General features: G+C 39.5%; 5 protein-coding genes across 5 annotated transcripts in view; 3 read left to right on the top strand and 2 right to left on the bottom strand.

Moving 5' to 3' along the window:
• The window catches only part of LOC134183422 (uncharacterized), a 3,628-nt gene extending 1,699 nt beyond the window's left edge, over positions 1-1,929 (bottom strand). The window contains exons 1-6 of the mRNA XM_062650955.1: positions 1,704-1,929; positions 1,511-1,618; positions 1,136-1,447; positions 908-1,014; positions 128-842; positions 1-53 (exon numbers count right to left, since the gene is read on the bottom strand). The exon at positions 1-53 is cut by the window's left edge and continues 391 nt beyond it. Of these exons, the coding sequence (XP_062506939.1) occupies positions 1-53; positions 128-842; positions 908-1,014; positions 1,136-1,333 (1,073 nt within the window). The 5' untranslated portion in view covers positions 1,334-1,447; positions 1,511-1,618; positions 1,704-1,929. The remainder of the gene's footprint in view (positions 54-127; positions 843-907; positions 1,015-1,135; positions 1,448-1,510; positions 1,619-1,703) is intronic.
• A 1,647-nt stretch (positions 1,930-3,576) lies between these two features.
• Positions 3,577-5,151, top strand: LOC134176628 (zinc finger MYM-type protein 1-like). Its single transcript, XM_062643301.1, has 3 exons — positions 3,577-3,724; positions 3,879-4,079; positions 4,155-5,151. The coding sequence occupies exons 1-3, from the start codon at positions 3,577-3,579 to the stop codon at positions 4,661-4,663; spliced, it is 858 nt and encodes a 285-aa protein (XP_062499285.1). The 3' UTR covers positions 4,664-5,151.
• A 477-nt stretch (positions 5,152-5,628) lies between these two features.
• Positions 5,629-7,126, top strand: LOC134180229 (sedoheptulokinase-like). Its single transcript, XM_062647335.1, has 2 exons — positions 5,629-6,276; positions 6,346-7,126. Exons 1-2 carry the CDS (start codon positions 5,645-5,647, stop codon positions 7,124-7,126), a joined length of 1,413 nt encoding a protein of 470 aa, XP_062503319.1. The 5' UTR covers positions 5,629-5,644.
• On the bottom strand, positions 7,053-8,358 carry LOC134180238 (queuine tRNA-ribosyltransferase catalytic subunit 1-like). The gene has a single exon (XM_062647345.1). The coding sequence runs from the start codon at positions 8,349-8,351 to the stop codon at positions 7,167-7,169; it is 1,185 nt and encodes a 394-aa protein (XP_062503329.1). The 5' UTR covers positions 8,352-8,358; the 3' UTR covers positions 7,053-7,166.
• A 74-nt stretch (positions 8,359-8,432) lies between these two features.
• On the top strand, positions 8,433-17,261 carry LOC134198250 (N-alpha-acetyltransferase 25, NatB auxiliary subunit-like). Its single transcript, XM_062667612.1, has 25 exons — positions 8,433-8,490; positions 8,559-8,641; positions 8,738-8,876; positions 8,943-9,061; positions 9,219-9,293; positions 9,406-9,511; positions 10,507-10,696; positions 11,587-11,977; positions 12,243-12,317; positions 12,379-12,514; positions 12,698-12,787; positions 12,847-12,957; positions 13,023-13,092; positions 13,149-13,248; positions 13,306-13,353; positions 13,414-13,517; positions 14,213-14,265; positions 14,336-14,402; positions 14,467-14,722; positions 15,114-15,240; positions 15,296-15,364; positions 15,841-15,938; positions 15,999-16,100; positions 16,651-16,797; positions 17,121-17,261. The coding sequence occupies exons 1-25, from the start codon at positions 8,439-8,441 to the stop codon at positions 17,241-17,243; spliced, it is 2,931 nt and encodes a 976-aa protein (XP_062523596.1). The 5' UTR covers positions 8,433-8,438; the 3' UTR covers positions 17,244-17,261.
• Positions 17,262-17,299: the final 38 nt, after the last annotated feature.

Genomic DNA, 17,299 nt, shown 5'->3' with positions numbered 1-17,299 from the left:
TCTACATTGACACTAAGCCAACATTCTTCAACAGAGCTTGTATGTTCAGCAAGCTGCAAAACACAAAGTACATGCAGTAACCATAACATAACTAATCATATGTGCCAGTAGCTAGATGTAAGCATACCTCTCTCTCGTCGTCTTCTTCAGCTTTCCAAGCCTCCCATATTGCTCCTGTGCGCCACAGCCATAACAGACTTTGATCAAATAGCTGACGTTCTAAATCTGAGAAATTTGGCTTGCTGTTGCCCTTAATCCTAGTAGCAGCTGATTCATCATCTTTGCTTGTCGCATTTGCCAATTCAGAAGACTTCTGTGGTGTATTGTAGATCTTCAGCTGACTAATATTAACTTTGCGCTTCATTGTTGAATTAGTTTTGATGCAACGAAGGACACAGCCACCAGATGCAGTCATTTCTATAACTCTGTATGGTCCAAGCCAGGTGTCTTCCATCTTATGACCTTTCGTTGTCCTTTTTAGCATATTTAATCGCAAAACAGTCTGTCCAACCTGGATAGAGTTTACTACAGCTCCTTTTCTTTTTCTGTATTGTTGTTTCTGTCTTTCCTGACTGTTTTCAATGTTTTCTTTTACTTGAGGGAAAACTTTGTTTCTCATTTCCTTTAGATGATGTACTGCTTGCTGCACATCACCCAACTGACTGACAGAAGTGATCTCACTGTTTTCAGCTTCTAAAGGAAACCTAGCTTCTCGCCCATGCATTAAAAAGAAAGGAGTGAACTTGGTGGACTCTTGAACACTGGTTCGAATAGCAAAGAGAACTGGGTCAAGGAGTTCATCCCAGTCTTCTTCATGCTCTATTACCAATTTTTCAAGGCATCTATGTAGTCATAATACTGTAATTGCAATAGAACTACACTTATGTTCTTATATTGTTTATCTTACTTTCTAATTGTTTGATTTGTTCTTTCATCTAGTCCGTTAGACTGAGGATGATAAGCAGCTGTTATTCTTTGCCTGACATTGAATTGACAATGGAGTACCTTGCACACCTGTTGAAGCAAACACAGTATAAACATCCAACTAGTGGTACATACACCTACAGGTGAAGCAAAGTTTACATTGGACATACATGATTTAATTAACAAGCACATAGGACATATCTCATACAACCTGGTTGACAAACTCTCTGCCTTGATCAGTGATAATATCGTTTGGTGCTCCATGCCTACAGTAGGCAGTGTACAAAGCCCTGGCCACTGTAACAGCAGTTTTGTCTGATATGGGGAAAGCTTCAACCCATTTACTGAAATAGCATGTCATTGTTAGTATGTATTGGTTTCCTTGAATTGTCATTGTTAGCGGTCCCATGAGATCAATTCCAACTAGACTCCACACTTCTGAACGAACAGGAATAGGGTGGAGTTCGTTTGACTGCAATTTGAGAACAGAATTCGTCCTCTGGCACCTATCACATTTTCTTATCTAGAAAACATTAATTGTGCTAGTTAAATTATTTTACAAGATTAGTAACAAAACAATTTCTACCTGATTTGCGATATCAATGTACTGGTTTGGCCAGTAGTATCTGCTCCTTATTTTGTCAGTGGTTTTAGTTCTTCCCAGATGACCGCCAGTTGGATTTACGTGACACTCCTACATCAATCAACAGAGTGATTCTTCACTCATATACATAGCTATTTCAAGTAACTGCAACTAATTTTTATTATGATGCACTAGCCTGAAAGGCACGATCTTGCTCATTTTTGCTACCAAGTGCCAGTCTGAGTAAACCTGGAGTCTTTGTGTAGTACAACCTTCCATCTTGAACTGTAAAATCTTTTGCTCTTCTTCTAAATGACTTTCGTTTCCTGCTTGGAATATCAGTGTAGTTTGTCCCTCCAGAGACTAGGAACTCTTTGTATGAGTTCACAATGTTTTCCGACCATTGTTCTGCTGAAGTTACAGTATCTATATACTTCCTACCACATCATTAAAGTAATTGTAACGTTGCAATTGTTTAGAGCATTCTCCAATACTAATGCATGCAGATGTCAATGCTATCTTACTGTAGCTTCTACGTCTGACTCTGCATCCGTCAACTCTGGATTGTCCATATGGCTCTATCACGCGCGTCCAGACTGAGACAACTTATTACAAGCCAAATAGAAGCATATTAGTACGAAATCGTAGATACAGCTACAACTCTAGAGTAGATCAACTGTAGCTAACCAAAGAATCAATTCTACGTGCTATGATACACAACTGCTCGCGACTGTAGACACTCAACTGCACAACTGCAACAACCTGCATCTGAATCCAGCGCTAGAGCTGTGTCTCTAAATATATAGTGTACCCTCGGCATGCCGCAGTCATTATCCGATTGAGTCACATGTGACAGTCGTCCGGTTGAGTCACAGTCACCATCCGGCAGTTCTAGGAGTCAGTCATCATCCGGTTGAGTCACAGTCATCATACATCCGGCTTCTTCATGGTCATCTTCCGGCCACGGGTGCAACTGTCACGAGATATTCGTTCTCTAGCTAAATGCAGATGTACAATAGATGATCGGGAACAGAGAGTACTTTAGTTTGCATTACGATCGCGAGTCCTGTAGCTTGAAAGCAGTCTGGGACGGCGAGGAAAGCACAAGGGTACACAAATCACCGGGGTCCGAAATCACCAGCAGCTTTGCATCATGGCCGGTGATATGTGTACCCGACATGAGGTCTGGAGCATCGAGTCGACGGTCTGGAATCGCGAGCAAAGCGCGAGGGTACACAAATCACCGGGTGCACAAATCCCCGTGACAACGTCTGACTTGACCAATGGGGATTCCGAGGCGGCAAGTAGTAGCAGTGTGGCCGAGACGGCAAATCAAGCGGAGAATGATAAGTGTACTGAAGTATGCAGTCCAATGTGTAATCTTACATTCAAAATATTTGAGACTAGATTTGAGCTATTGATTGATTTGTTTACACAGATCTATCCTCGGGACCTCATGAAGAACCCCGACAACCTATAATAAGTTTTCCATCACGAAGTTTTGGCAAACGAGAGCGTCATTTCAAAAGGGAGTTGTATATCGAATACAAATGGTTGGGGTATTCAGTGATGAATGATGCCTGCTACTGTTACTGTTGTTGTCACTTTGCTCCAAGCTCGACCACTGACAAAGCGTTTACTGTGACAGGAGTTTCTAATTGGAAGAAGACATGTGGTCACAAAGAGAAGTCCAACTCTCTGTTAAAACACAAACTTTCATCTGCTCACAGATCATCGTTTGTTGCATGGGTAGAGTATCATCAATCTGCACAAAAGGGTTACACAATACAAGATATTGTGTCTCAGTCAACGCTTCAGGTGTCAGAAAAGGAAATAGAATACAATAGATATCTTTTGAAAACTGTCATTGACATACTCCTCCTTTGTGCAAAACAAGGGATAGCCTTGAGAGATCATGACGAAACTGAAGATTCAAAAAATCCAGGAAATTTTTAGCAATACTGGGTCTTTTGTCAGATCATGACACACATCTGCAACAGAAGATTGGAAAATTACCCAAGAATGCACATTATCGCTCACCTGAAATTCAGAATGAGTTGTTATCGGTAATGGGATCACTCGTGCGAAACAAGATCTGTGAAGAAGTGAGAAACAGTGGACACTTTACTTTGATGGGAGATGAAACACGAGATATTAGCAAGAAGGAGCAGGTTTCAATTGTTGTGAGATATGTCAAGGCCTCTGCAGTGTATGAAAGTTTCTTGACATACGTCACTGCTCGTGACATTACAGCAGAAGGACTTTCGACATTGATAACCAACACTTTGTCACAGCACAATTTACCTCTCTCAATGTGTGTCTGTCTGTCAATCTTATGATGGAGCTTCTGTAATGAGTGGTCAATTGTCAGGGGTTCAAGCACAGATTCGGAAGTTATGTCCTCAAGCCATTTACATGCATTGCTTCGCACATAGGTTAAACCTAGTTCTTGTGGACTGCTCGAAGAACGTGGAATTCGTCAGCGAATTCTTCTCTGTTTATCAAATGCTCTACCTGTTTTTGTCATCTTCTGCTGTTCTGCCTGTGTTTGAGGAAGTCCAGAGGGTGGCAGGTATAAAGAAACCATTGTGTATCAAGAGTCTCAGCAATACTTGATGTGCATGCCACTTTGATGCTGTATCTGGAGTTCTGCAATCACTCAAAGAAATAGTTGCTACTTTAGAGGATCTTACTGAGAACGACAGAGACAGTAAGCGAAGAGTCAAAGCAGGAGGTCTCTTGACACATGTCAGGACCTTCAGGTTTATATTCATATTGGTTTTACTCGTCAAGGGACTTTCAATAACCAAAGGACTGTCAGATCAATTGCAAGATGACTCACTTGATCTAGCAGCTGCAGCGGAACTTGTTGACTCTGTCCTGTCATCTATTCGTAGCAGCAGAAGTGACAAAGAGTGGGAGAGAACTTGGAAGGCTTCTGTTGATTTGGCTGAGCGTTTGGGGATTGCTGTTGTAGATGTACGTCGCAAGGGTAAGAAACGAAACTCTCAACGACTACTTACCGATATGGTAGTGTTGGATACAACAGGAAGAAGAGATGTAGCCGGAGACGATTCAACTGAAGAAATGAAGAAGCCACTACTAAACATTATTATCGAGCACATGTCTACAATCCTGTTATTGATTCATGGGTAGGCGAGTTACAACGACGATTTTCAGAAGAAAATAGAGAAATCATGAATTCTATCCAAGCTTGTTCTCCGCATTCTGGGAAAAACTTTCTTAGTTCAGAGAAGCTTATGCCACTTGCTACTAGGTATGGTGTCAACGAAACAGCACTGATGGAAGAGCAATGCAAACAAGCTATGCATATCCTCTCAGGCAAGCAGCTAACAGCCATTTCTGATGTTCTTTTTTATTTGAATCGCAACAAGAAGGGGTTTGCCATTATTGTCAAGCTGTTGACAATAGCTCTTACACTAGGTGTAAGTACGGCTACCTGTGAGCGATCGTTCTCAAACTTGAGAGGACTAAAACTTACCTACGGTTGACAATGAGCGACAGCAGAATGAACAACCTGGCAATTTTGTCAATTGAGAAAGACTTGTCTTGTAACTGGTTAACTTTTGGTATGACAATAGATAGGTTTGCTTCAGTAGACAAAGGGAGAAGGCTAACATTAAAATAACACAGGCGTATTGACTATTGTATGAAGCAATTTGCTTGAAAGGCACGTATGTAGCGTACATAAACTTGAATATTAGAAAAATTCAATAATAGCGGTTGGCGTGTGCAAGTTTATATCAACCTCCAATGTTAAATGTTAATTTATTAATATTAATTAATTTACATATTTATATTAATATTGCTCCTCTAAAAATTTAGGTCTGGCTACGCCACTGTCTCAAGCAACAACTAGAGACTGCAGCAGCCAAGTGTGTATACATACTGTCTAGGTAGCTTGAAGTACTTCGGATAGAAGTCTTTCATTAAAAGCAAAACCTTCTCAAAGACGATACTCAGTAACTGTAGTGCAAACAAGAAATTGAAGTACAGTGTAACGGGAAGAAAGCACGTGCTAAAACACGTGGAGTGCGCGCGAGGAGAGGACTGGGTATGAGTGTAATGATCCCACGAACTACTACGTACTGGCACCCGTCGCTAGATTAATTAGAGATGGCAGTCGTTCTCGGAGTGGACATCGGTACAACTTCTGTAAAGACAGTGCTGGTTAATTATGAGAGTGGTGCAATAATCGCTTCTCAATCAGAAGAAACGAAAGCTTACACGAAATCAGGTGCACTGCATACTGCGGCTGCAGAGCAGGCAGTTTCTTTCATTTTTAGGGCAATAGATAGAGCGATCAAAAGGTTACCGAGAGATACAGTAAGCCATGTTAAAGCTATTGGTGTATGCGGTCAGATGCATGGTTGTATGCTATGGAAGAGAAACTGCATAGATCTATTACTAGAGAAGCTGACAACGTTTGATAGAATGGTAGACTGCTTGACTGACGACAACGTCAGCCATCTGATCACTTGGGAAGACGGTAGATGCAACACAGAATTTTTAAGGTCACTACCACCCTCACAATCTGGCAGAAGAATTGCAAAAGGTTATGGATGTTCGACTCTATTCTGGATGCAGAAGCATCAGAGTGATGTTACAAAAAAGTATGATTGCTCAGCAACAATACAAGATTTCTTGGTTTCCATTCTTTGCAAACTGACTGTTCCAATCATGTCATATCATAATGCCCACAGTTGGGGATATTTTAGCCAAGCAGAATGCACATGGGAAGAAGACATGTATGAATAAAATTATAGTATTGTAATAAAAAGTGTTTCTTTTTGTGTAATATAGTGTTTTGCTTGTAGTCTACGTGACTGTGAGTTTCCTGTTCACTTGTTACCGGCAGTTGTTCCACCTGGCTCTGTTGCTGGGATGACCGTGAATAGATGGTATGGTATTTCTCCAGGTGTTCCCGTGCTTGCGGCATTGGGTGACATGCAGTGCTCAGTACAGGCTGCAATGGAAACGGTCACTGATGCTGTGCTAAATATAGGCACCTCTGCTCAACTGTCATACCAGTTGGCACTTCCTATACCGACTAGATGTGTTGAAACTGTAGAGTATCAACCATTTATGATGAACCGAAGTCTTGTCGTTGCAGCATCTCTGAATGGTGGGAATGTCTTGATGAAATTTGTTTCTTTGCTACAGAACTGGGTGTCAGAACTTGGTTTGGAGTGTCCTACTGTAGATACGATTTACTCGAGGCTTTTGGAAGGGGGAGAAATGCTATCAACACTGAAGATTTCTCCTCTACTATATGGTGAACGACACTGTCCTAGTGTACTTGGTTCAGTTGCAAATATTTCACCACATTCACCATCACTGGGAGAAACATTTACAGCATTATGTGATGGATTGATTGCAAACATTGCAGGAATGCTAAGTAATGAAACACTGAGGAATGCAGGAATACTGCGAGTTATTGGAACTGGGAGTGCTTTAGTGAAAAATCCCATTTTACAGGCAGCTGTTAAAAGACACTTTGATTTTCCACTTGTCATCCGGTCAAGTTCTGATGCAGCAATTGGAGCTGCTCAATATGCTATTGAGACATTGAGAAGCTCAAAGCATAGCAAAAAATAAAATAATTTCAAATTTAAACCATAGAAAATTGTAAATTGCTCTAGTGTAGTTTAATGTTTACTGTTGCAAGAGCATCCACTGCCCACTGTGGGTAATCCTTGTTTGGGTAAGCAGTCAACATGAAATCTTGAACAAATGCAGGAAAGCAGTCATCCGTAAGACTTTGTCGTATGCTTTTCATAAGTTCCAGTTGATAGGCCACATTGTGTACCGTAACATAATGACATCCGACTGCCTCACGATTAATAAACAATGCATGGAGATAAGCTCGTGTCGAAGACTGACATGTTGAACACGAGCAATTTCGATCAATAGGTAAGAAGTCATTGGCAAAATCTTTACTCTTGAGATTTATAGTTGAATGACCGGCTGTGGTAAGAGCGGTTCCAAACCTAGCCGTTCTAGTAGGATACACACAATCAAACATGTCACAACCAAGAGCACAACAGACAACAAGATCGACAGCATAACCGACGCCCATCAGATATCTTGGTTTATGTTTAGGCAAGATATCTGTTGATGTAGCCACCATTCGCCAAAAGGATGTCTTCTCTTCACCTCCCGACAGTCCACCGATAGCAAAGCCAGCCACATCTCGACTACTCATTTCCTTTGCACATCGACGACGCAGCTCATCGTCCAAACCTCCCTGAACAATAGGAAAAAGATTTTGTTCTCTCGGTTTTCTGTGTGCAGCCAGACATCTGTCTAGCCATCTTATTGTTCTTTGCATTGCTTCTTCAACACGTGGGCCTGTCGTCAGACTGTGGACTACATCATCTAGCTGCATGATGATGTCGGCACCCAAGCTGTTCTGGATTTCTATTGACTTTTCAGGAGTGAGCAGCATCTCTGATTTATCGTGTGGTGATTGAAATTTGACTCCTTCTTCTGTGATTTCCGCCAATTTGAGTAAAGAGACCATTTGGAATCCTCCACTGTCTGTCAATAGGTTTCGATCCCATTGCATAAAATTGTGCAGTCCTCCTGCTAACTCGATTACTTCCGTACCTGGTCGTAAACCCAGATGGTACGTGTTGCTTAGCATGATTCGACAATCTAGTCGTTTGAGTTGGGAGACGGTCAGACCTTTGAGGCTGCCCTGCGTGCCAACGGGCATGAACACTGGCGAGTCGACTACCGAATGAGGAAGCTCAATTTGAGCCACGCGAGCTCTTGATGTCGAACATTCCTTAATTATCTTAAAGTTGAGAGGATGATCCATACGTAAGCACCCGTAGCCGTAAAGATAAAAGTCACGTGACTCATTCTATAAAGAGGGCGTAACTACCTAGCAATATTGATAGCAATCATGTCGCGTGGTCATGTCGATGTTACAGAGCGAAGACTAAAGCCAATATACGGTCAGTTGTTTTCTCTTACCGCTTACTTTTGTCTTGCAATATGCTGCATTTATCATTTGCAATTGCAGAGGCTCTGGACACTCACAACAACAAGAAAGCTATTCAACTAGCAGACAAATTGCTAAAGAAACAAGACTTGCTATGTGCTAAGGTACGTTACCTACTCGTACTCAGTTCTATGTCGAGGTACCTCCAGTAGGACAAGCCGCTCGAGAGTTAAGACATCGATATCATTTCCGGTCTACAGGTGTTGAAAGCTTTGGCTTTGCTGCGTTCAGGAAGAGACGTGGAATCGTGGAATCTGATTGATGATGCAAAAAAGAAGCGTCCGTATGATGATGCGTCACTAAACGCAATGTCTCTGTTTTTTCGCGAGGCCAGGAAACGTGAGTGAACAAAGTGTTGTATGTCTGCATGCGAGAGAGCTACGGTTTGGTTTGTGGGCGTGGCAGCTGAATATATTGTGGAGATTTTCGAAGTTGCTGTCAAAGATGACCCGACTAACGAAGAATATATGACACATTTGTTTATGGCTTATGTTAGACTGAATGAGTACAAGAGACAGCAGCAAGTGAGTGAGTGTGTGTGTGTGTGTGTGTGTGTGTGTGTGTGTGTGTGTGTGTGTGTGTGTGTGTGTGGATGTGTGGATTTGTGGATGTGGGCGTGGGTCAGGTGTGGATTAGGTGTATCATTGTTAATTAACAGGCTAATAGATGGTTGTCTGTTAGGTTGGGATGTCATTATTTAAATTGGTACCCAAGAATCCTTACTACTATTGGTCTGTGATGAGTATTGTCATGCAGGTCAGTAGTAGCTGCATGATTATGATTCATGGCCATATGGAAAAATCAAGCTCTTTACTGCTTGCAATGTGTTTTAGCACTGCACTGATGATTTTGTCTTTGTGTTATGCAGGCCCATGCTTCTGATGATGTGCAGTTGACAAAGAAGACATTGCTTTCTCTGGCTGAACGGATGATAGAGAAGAATGTGAAAGAGAACAAAATGGAATCAGAGGCTGGTGAGTTGTTGATTGCTGGTATGATGAAAAGTGGTTGAAATGAAGGCGTTGTTACAATGATGCACTAACAGACAAAACTGCAGCTCTCCAGTGATTTATATTAACTACATTAATTAATTCATAAGTCATGGATGGATGGATGTGAAATAACTATTATTCTACATGTTAGCTTCCATTTATTATAGTTATTCTTGTATGCTTTGATTTGTATTAGACTAACATTGTTGGACGCCTTAATGCTTTTGGGGCACAGATTTATGTAGCACAATTTATGGGAGGATACATAGCTGATGAATGTAGGCAAACCTAGCATGAGTACACCTGTGTGTGTGTGTGTGTGTGTGTGTGTGTGTGTGTGTGTGTGTGTGTGTGTGTGTGTGTGTGTGTGTGTGTGTGTGTGTGAACATGAGCAATAACATTATTTACAACATGCTAAACATTAGATGCCGGCTGAGTTTTACTCTTATTCGATCGGCCATCATGTGCCTCATGGTGTGCAGAAAAAGAAACAACGTTAGCAACGTTTCCAAAAGTTTTCTCTTGGCTGCTGCCGAGAGTCGACTGAAAGGCTGATTACATATAGCATAGACACAATTGATATCTCTTAAGCAAATATCATGTACAGCTGGACACATTATTTGACTCTAGCTAGTGTTTCTAAGCGATTTTCTGCTGTGTGTAAAGCTTTTTTCTGATCAATACATATATGCTGCTAAACTTTAAGCCTGGTTCATAATATTGACGCTGACGCCGACGTTGATGCTGATGCTGACGCCGACGTTGATGCTGATGCTGACACTGGAATAGAATTGTATTCTATTCCAGCATGGGCGTCAGCGTCAACATCAAAGGATGCCGCCTGCATCAAGGCGGTGTCTTTGATGTTGACGCTCAGCTGAGCATCAGCGTTAATAATGTGAACCAGCCTTTAAATTGTAGTTTGATACCAATAATTGTTGCCATCGTTATTATGCAATGGTCTGTTTGTTTTGCAGAGCTACGGCTGTATGTAATGGTATTAAGGCAACAGAACAAACATGAAGCTGCTCTTACGGTTTTGCAAGGTGAACTTTCTGCTTTATGGCAGGATGAGAGTGAGAAAGAGCAGCTCGAGAGAGAAATTTTGTGGACTTTGAAAAGATGGCCAGTCATAAACCAAATAGCAAAGAGAGACCTTCGAACAGAGTGAGAGCATTCGAGTTTGGTTAATAGTAATATACACTTTATTTAAATAATGGAAGTCTAGAACAGAACAGACTAATTTCAGTTCATGCTGACAGATAAGAAAACATTTAGAATTTTACACATTGGCTTCATTAAATAATATCAATATTTAGAGAAATGTGCATTTAGTGAATATAACTAACGTGTAGTTGAAATTGGATTTGTTGTAGTAATAATATTTAGTTAATTAATTAATTTTTGTTTACTTAATCCTTTAACTAACTAACTTTCTGACTGATTGTAAATCAATCAATTGCTGTTGTGAGAAGGCAAGTGAGTGCGAAGCAAGTGGCATGTACCATATTACCTTGCATTTAACGGCATGTCATTAGAAATCAATTTTATCAGAAATTGCTGCAAACAAAGCATGCTGTTTAGCCTGTTATATATAGCAAGGTGCCATTATATATCAAGGTATGGTAGTCTGTAATCCAAGGTTGATATTCTGGCAAAGCCAATGAAGAAAGTACGTCTATGTGCTAATGCAAGAATGATCCTGTGGTTAGCAGTGAAGAGGTTCCTATTAATGAACCTGGTGATGATCACACGATTCAACAAAAATTCTATGTACTTTTCAGTTGCAAGAGTGCAAACACTCATAGGTTGTTTCACAGTGGACAGGCAGGCTTTAACTCAGGCAGGCTTTAACTCAGAAGACAGGCAGTCAAATATGATGCATTTGAATGTAGAGAGATGGTATGCCAACATGTAAATTGTGGGCAGACATGCAGGTACAGTGACACTGATGCAAGACTTTATCACCTACTTTTTTTGCATTTCTGTACTTACTATATTTACAAATTCATTGTCTTCTTACATACTTACTTTGCCATGTGCTGTTGGTGTTCTAGTTCAGACAACTGGGGTCTTTATCAACTCTATTTTGACTCTGTTTTTGGACTAATGGAGATGCAGGCTTTGTCTATAGCAACAGACAATGATGCTGGAGACAATGTCTGTGATGATGACTTAGATCGAGATGTACTGACTGCTTGGAAATTTGTTGACTCACTTGTTGCTAAAGAACTTGAAAAGAAAGGAGCCAAATTAAGAGGACCATTTATGGCTCGTATGGAACTAGTAAATCGATCAAGACAGCATGGAGTTGGACAACACCTGGCAGATGTGGCAACACCATTGCAAATGTTTTGTGAGTACTATGACTTGTTTGGTGATCGGTACTGTTGTTACTCTGATGTGGACAATTATCTTCATTTGATGGATGACAGTCAACAATCTGAGGTATGGCAACCTGTTTGTCTGTTTGCTTGCTTGGTTACCCATCTGAATTGGGTCACCCAGAATGGGAAACAGTGCCACAAACATTTACTGTAAATGCTACTTGCTTTATATAAGTTATTAATTAAAAGATAGAAATGTTTAATTAATAATAAGAAAAAATGTAATTGAATAAGTAGTGATTTTGCACTTGTGATAAATAAATAGATGAATTTCTTTCCAATTTCTGTTCTAAAATGAAGAATACTGATAAGTTCTTTGCTTGTAGTTTCTTACTAAACTGAGAAGTCAAGCTGCATTGTCCAGTTCAAGTGATGAAGCTGAAACAATTGAGAGAAAAGCAGTAAAAATGTTATTGAAATTTCATAAGTTGTGTCAATCTGAGACTGTTTGGATGAATTTAGTTAAATGTGATGCAGCGTCATATCTGTGCTCTTCAGCTCTCAAGGACATTGGGGACTCATACAAATTTAAGTGTAGCAGACAAGAAGACATTGTCTGAAGAACTAATTCAACACTTTAAAAATGGAATCAAATATGGTTTGAAGTTGAATGTGTGTGTGTGTGTGTGTGTGTGTGCGCGTGCGCGCGCGTGCTTGTGTGTGGTGATTACTGACTAGTTTGGGAACATGTATAATATGAAGTGCTTTCTATGGAATACGGATTATTGTTGTCATTGAGTGCACTACTGTGAATGAGAGCATTTGTTGGTATTTTGTGTAGGTAAAGGTTTGCTGGAGACTGATCTTAGGCCAAATGATAACTACGCTTTACTAGCTGCTCATCTTATTATTGATATTGCTGTAGATTTGGGTATGGGAATTAGAGACCTATTTGGGTAGTTGTTGCTAAGACGTGTTCTTTGCTACCAGGCGATATGATTGTGTATTGGGATGCAGTTGGTATATTAGAAGAAGCACTGCTGCTTAGCCCGTCTAATCCACAAATTCAACTACTACTTGTTCGCATTTACTCGATTCTAGGTAAATGGTCTTAGATAGTGGCTTTGTTCATTTTATGTTGAGAAAGCACCATTGTGTTCTGTTAGGTGTTTTTGATCCCTGTGCACGAATTTTCAACTCAATGGAGATTAGGAACATTCAGTTAGACACACTTGGGTACTTTAATCTACATGTCTTTTTCGTCTTTTTTTTTCTAATTTTTCCTCTTCTAGCTATTTGTTTCTTTCACCCGCTTCATCATTAGGCTACTTTAAGACAGCACGGAAACTTGCTAAAATGACACTGGCATATTTTTTCATGAGCAAGAAAGATGTGAGAACAAATTTCTTTGTTGGAGAAGTGTTGTTAGGTGAACTTCTGTGTGTTTAGACTCCTGAGTATGTTGTTTCAGCATATCGGAGCGGGTCATTTCACAAGGTTTGGAATATTTGACACCATTTTGTATGAACTATTAAAGGCACTGTGCACCTGTAACAGATTTTAGAGATTATTCAATTTCAGCAGAAGGTTCAGAGATCAATCACTTTTCCTATGACTGTTTATGATTCTACAGCTTTTGATGTTTTGGTGGAAGCTAGCAGGTACACCTACAGTAACTTTTTGTCATTTTTTAGGAATTGAAGTAATTAGATTCTAATTTATATTTACACCAGGAACTGTTTAATTCTTTGACGTGTCACTACTTCTCTAGACAAGTTTGTATACCACAATAATTTACAAAGCAAACAGACTTTGCACATGTAGACTTGCATTTCTGATTATACAAGACACATGCTGATTAAGTGCATCAGAGCATTAGTAGACAACTTTTTAATTTTTATGAGACTTACTACATCTTCATGTGCCCATTGAAGTAATGCTGTATTTTAAAGAGGAATTTGGGACAGTGGAGGTGGTGATTAGACTGTCGTCTAGTCTATGTTGTAATAATATCAGTGCTGGTGTGTGTACAAATAACACTGAGAACGTTTGACTTATGAATTACACACCACTCACCAATTTACTTAAGTTTATCTAACAAAAGTATGTGAACAGAATGAAGTTGAGTTATTCTAAATAATTAAATTAAACACATTTGTAGCACTGTTTACTTCCTGTGATGCCACAATAAAATTGGTGAGCAGTTTGTGATTACATTGTCAAGGTGAACTAGTAGAGTGGAACACAATATAGTGTTCAATACAAGTACAGTACATGACTGTCTTTATTAAATAACAGAGACGAGTTAGTTATTGAGTATTAGCAATTATATGCTAATGTATGCCTTTCTGTGTAGTTTAGATGAAATCTGTATTTCTCTTAGTAATGCTACAATCTGGGCAGTTGCTCGTGAGTCATTCTGCTAATTGTATGTACAAATAGGTTTTTGCAAAGTCATTTGTTCTGTCTTTCTATGAAGAGTTTTTCCATGTTCTTTTGGATAATCGTGATACTAAAGTATTAGACACATGGGATCCTCCTAACAGGTAAATTGGGGTATGCAATTAGATTACTCAACATACACTATGTAATTTAATTGGCATTCATCAGGAGACTAACCAATGAGCAAGTCAAACTCTCATTTGACTTGGACATGGAGTGGTTGAAAATACGTTCTGGAACTTTTCGTAGTCTTTATCTAATTGTATCTATGCTGCGGTTGGTAACACCAGTTACTACACCAATTCGAGAGGCTGAAAATTCTATAGCTACAATCTCTGATGGAGTTGCTGAATTAGAGGGCGTCTTCAGTGAATTACAAGGTGTTGTAGAAAGCCTTCAACAAAACTCCAAGGTGCACACCAAGGTATCATTTGTTGCCTGTACCATTCAATGTAAGTTAAAGTTATGATGTGGACACACTCACACACACACACACACACACACACACACACACACACACACACACACACACTTTTATCTAATTTCAACTCCAATTACTATAAGTACTGTACATGCAACAAATCACCACTTTCACAAGCATCAACCCATTAAAGAGTTTCTGCTCACCACTTGAAATTGCAATTGTTGCTAATTTTATATGACAGTTAGAGCTGCAAACTATGATAGTGTTTTTGCATGTCTTTACAAAGAGTGTTAACAATTGTAGATTATTGAGAATCAGTAAGAAATAGTTACATATGCATACTCATTTCTCAACATTCCCAGTGAAATTAGTTTGTGATGACTTTTTGTAGTTTCCTATTCAAGGTCCACCTCGAAATCGAATTATTCCATATTTAGAAGGTGGGCATTCAGAAGTGCTACTTAATTTAATTTCTGTGGCTATCACTTTATTCAGAGCTGCCTCAGTAAATTGGACAGGTGAGACAACAAAGTTTGGTTGTCATATTTTGTTGTAACTATAGATATCATGCAGCAACTGAATGTGCGGATTGTCAGAAAGCAACCAATGAAGCAGTGGCTAGACTGTTGTTGATACTAGGAGGTACAAGCTACTTTCAGCAAATCGTTTGCTTTATATGTTTTTGTGTGGGTATGCATATATGTATGACTGTTGGTTGGAAGACACACTAAGATGTGTACGTTATTTGTTTGAGTGAACAATCGTACTCATTCCAAGGATGCAAATGTAAGTTGTATGTATTATACACGTCAGTTGACAGCAGGTCTGCTGTCACACTTTGAAAGCAAGAGACATCAAAGTGTCAACCTATAGCAGTGGACACTCTGTTGTTTGTCTAGTTGTCTTGTTCCGAGAGACATGGTGGAAAGACGTGGCTGTAATCTCATCATCTCAGAAGAATTGATCTTGTTACTTGCTCTGACAAATTTTCTGTGTTCAAATCAATGACTTTAGAATTGCTCATGCTAAATGATTGACTTATTCCATGCTTGTCAATTAAAAGATGTGCTTTTTAGAAGAAATTGAATGTTGCAATAACCAAATATTTATTGTTGCAGAGCAATCTCAAAGGTGTAGTAAGTCACTGTGTGTGGGAACTGACAACAAACGACAGTTTTCTGGATTTTGTTTAGAGCCACTTGTTTTTCTGACAGAGGTTGTTGTAACATATAACTTGAGAGTTGATGTTGTCCCTAACTGAAATCTTCTGTTTCAGACCTTTTGTCACACACTAGTTGTATTAGCTGCTTTTAGTCAAGTTTTAGAACCGCAGCAGAGCTCGAAGAAACAGAAAAAGAAGACAAAGAATCAAGAATTGGTAATTGTTGATCTTGTTTTATTGTGGTTCTTTGTACAAGAGGTTTATGTTAGCATGTCTATTGAAAGTTCTTGAAACTACTGCATGAGTAGTTGAAGCCAACAAGGTCTTTAGACCATTGTTCATATTTATAAAGAAAGATTGCTTAATTAATTAAGGATAAATTGTTCAGGATGTGTCAAATACACTACCAATAAAATGCCATTGCACCAACAATGGCTAACGTGAATTGAATTCTGTTACTAACATTGTGTTTGTTATTAAAGTTGGAGGACCACCCGTAAGAGTTATCCTCCCTCTCGATAAATTTCAAAGAGAGTCAAAACTGAGACTGATCGTAATGTTTGCAGTGGGAGCAATTATAGACCACTGCAATCATTTCACTTGTGGTTTGTCTATCTAGGTTGATATTCGAATCCTTCATAATGATCATCATTCTAATCTTGTTAAAATACTATAGCTATAGATTGTATCCTAAAGTTGTGATAAAATTGGTGTTATGTTGTGATATGCGTGTTGGGAGAAAGCGTTCTGATCATCATTATTGTAGGTTGTTGCATTTAACTCTTTAAAATCATCCATGAAACCAGTTCAAGTCAAAGTGACAGAACTGATGGTGGAACTCAAGTCAGAGTTGAGTCAAGTAAAGGAAGAGATTATTGCTGAAAATCTTACATCTCTCTCCATCTCAACTGTGGTGAGTCATCATAGATTACACAATGTAAAGATAGGTATCTACATCACCAAATTACATGTTCAAGCTTGGGATGCCATTTTGTTCAATGAAGATGTTTATTAGTTTGCACCAACATTTTCTGTGACTTTAGAGTAAGAAGACGTTACTACACCAGGCACTGTCGTATCTCCATGGCTATTTGATTAAATATTGGTTGCATTTGCATACACTTTCTATTGGTGCCTTCCTGTTTACACTTGCTTTTACTGCAAGGAAATAGCACTTTACGTTGCATGGTATACTTAGCTGTCTTCGTCATTTATTGCTTATTAATGTATTGTTAGGATGATGATGCTGTTCAAGCAAAGGTGCTCAAACATGCGAGGGACAGCTACACAGAGTCACTAGAAGAGATCGCAGATGTGTTAGACAAGAAACTGAAGTTTGCTGCCACAATACAATGGTAGTATAGTCTAGTAGCAGATACAACCTGAGCTCTAGTCACGTTAGTGTGGTACTGACT

Source organism: Corticium candelabrum, chromosome 1 (genome assembly GCF_963422355.1).
Source record: "Corticium candelabrum chromosome 1, ooCorCand1.1, whole genome shotgun sequence".
Lineage (NCBI taxonomy): Eukaryota > Metazoa > Porifera > Homoscleromorpha > Homosclerophorida > Plakinidae > Corticium > Corticium candelabrum.
The sequence above is the reverse complement of the archived record's forward strand: the minus strand, read 5'-3'. Positions and strand labels throughout refer to the sequence as shown.

Coding starts and splice junctions, on each gene's coding strand:
- LOC134176628 (XM_062643301.1), top strand. CDS start 3,577: ATGGGATCACTCGTGCGAAACAAGATCTGTGAAGAAGTGAGAAACAGT. Junction 3,725..3,878: donor GGCCTCTGCAGTGTATGAAA/GTTTCTTGACAT, acceptor GTCAATTGTCAG/GGGTTCAAGCACAGATTCGG. Junction 4,080..4,154: donor GGAAGTCCAGAGGGTGGCAG/GTATAAAGAAAC, acceptor CTGTATCTGGAG/TTCTGCAATCACTCAAAGAA.
- LOC134180229 (XM_062647335.1), top strand. CDS start 5,645: ATGGCAGTCGTTCTCGGAGTGGACATCGGTACAACTTCTGTAAAGACA. Junction 6,277..6,345: donor TGCACATGGGAAGAAGACAT/GTATGAATAAAA, acceptor TTTTGCTTGTAG/TCTACGTGACTGTGAGTTTC.
- LOC134180238 (XM_062647345.1), bottom strand. CDS start 8,351: ATGGATCATCCTCTCAACTTTAAGATAATTAAGGAATGTTCGACATCA.
- LOC134198250 (XM_062667612.1), top strand. CDS start 8,439: ATGTCGCGTGGTCATGTCGATGTTACAGAGCGAAGACTAAAGCCAATA. Junction 12,515..12,697: donor TAAAAATGGAATCAAATATG/GTTTGAAGTTGA, acceptor TATTTTGTGTAG/GTAAAGGTTTGCTGGAGACT. Junction 14,266..14,335: donor TACAATCTGGGCAGTTGCTC/GTGAGTCATTCT, acceptor CTTTCTATGAAG/AGTTTTTCCATGTTCTTTTG.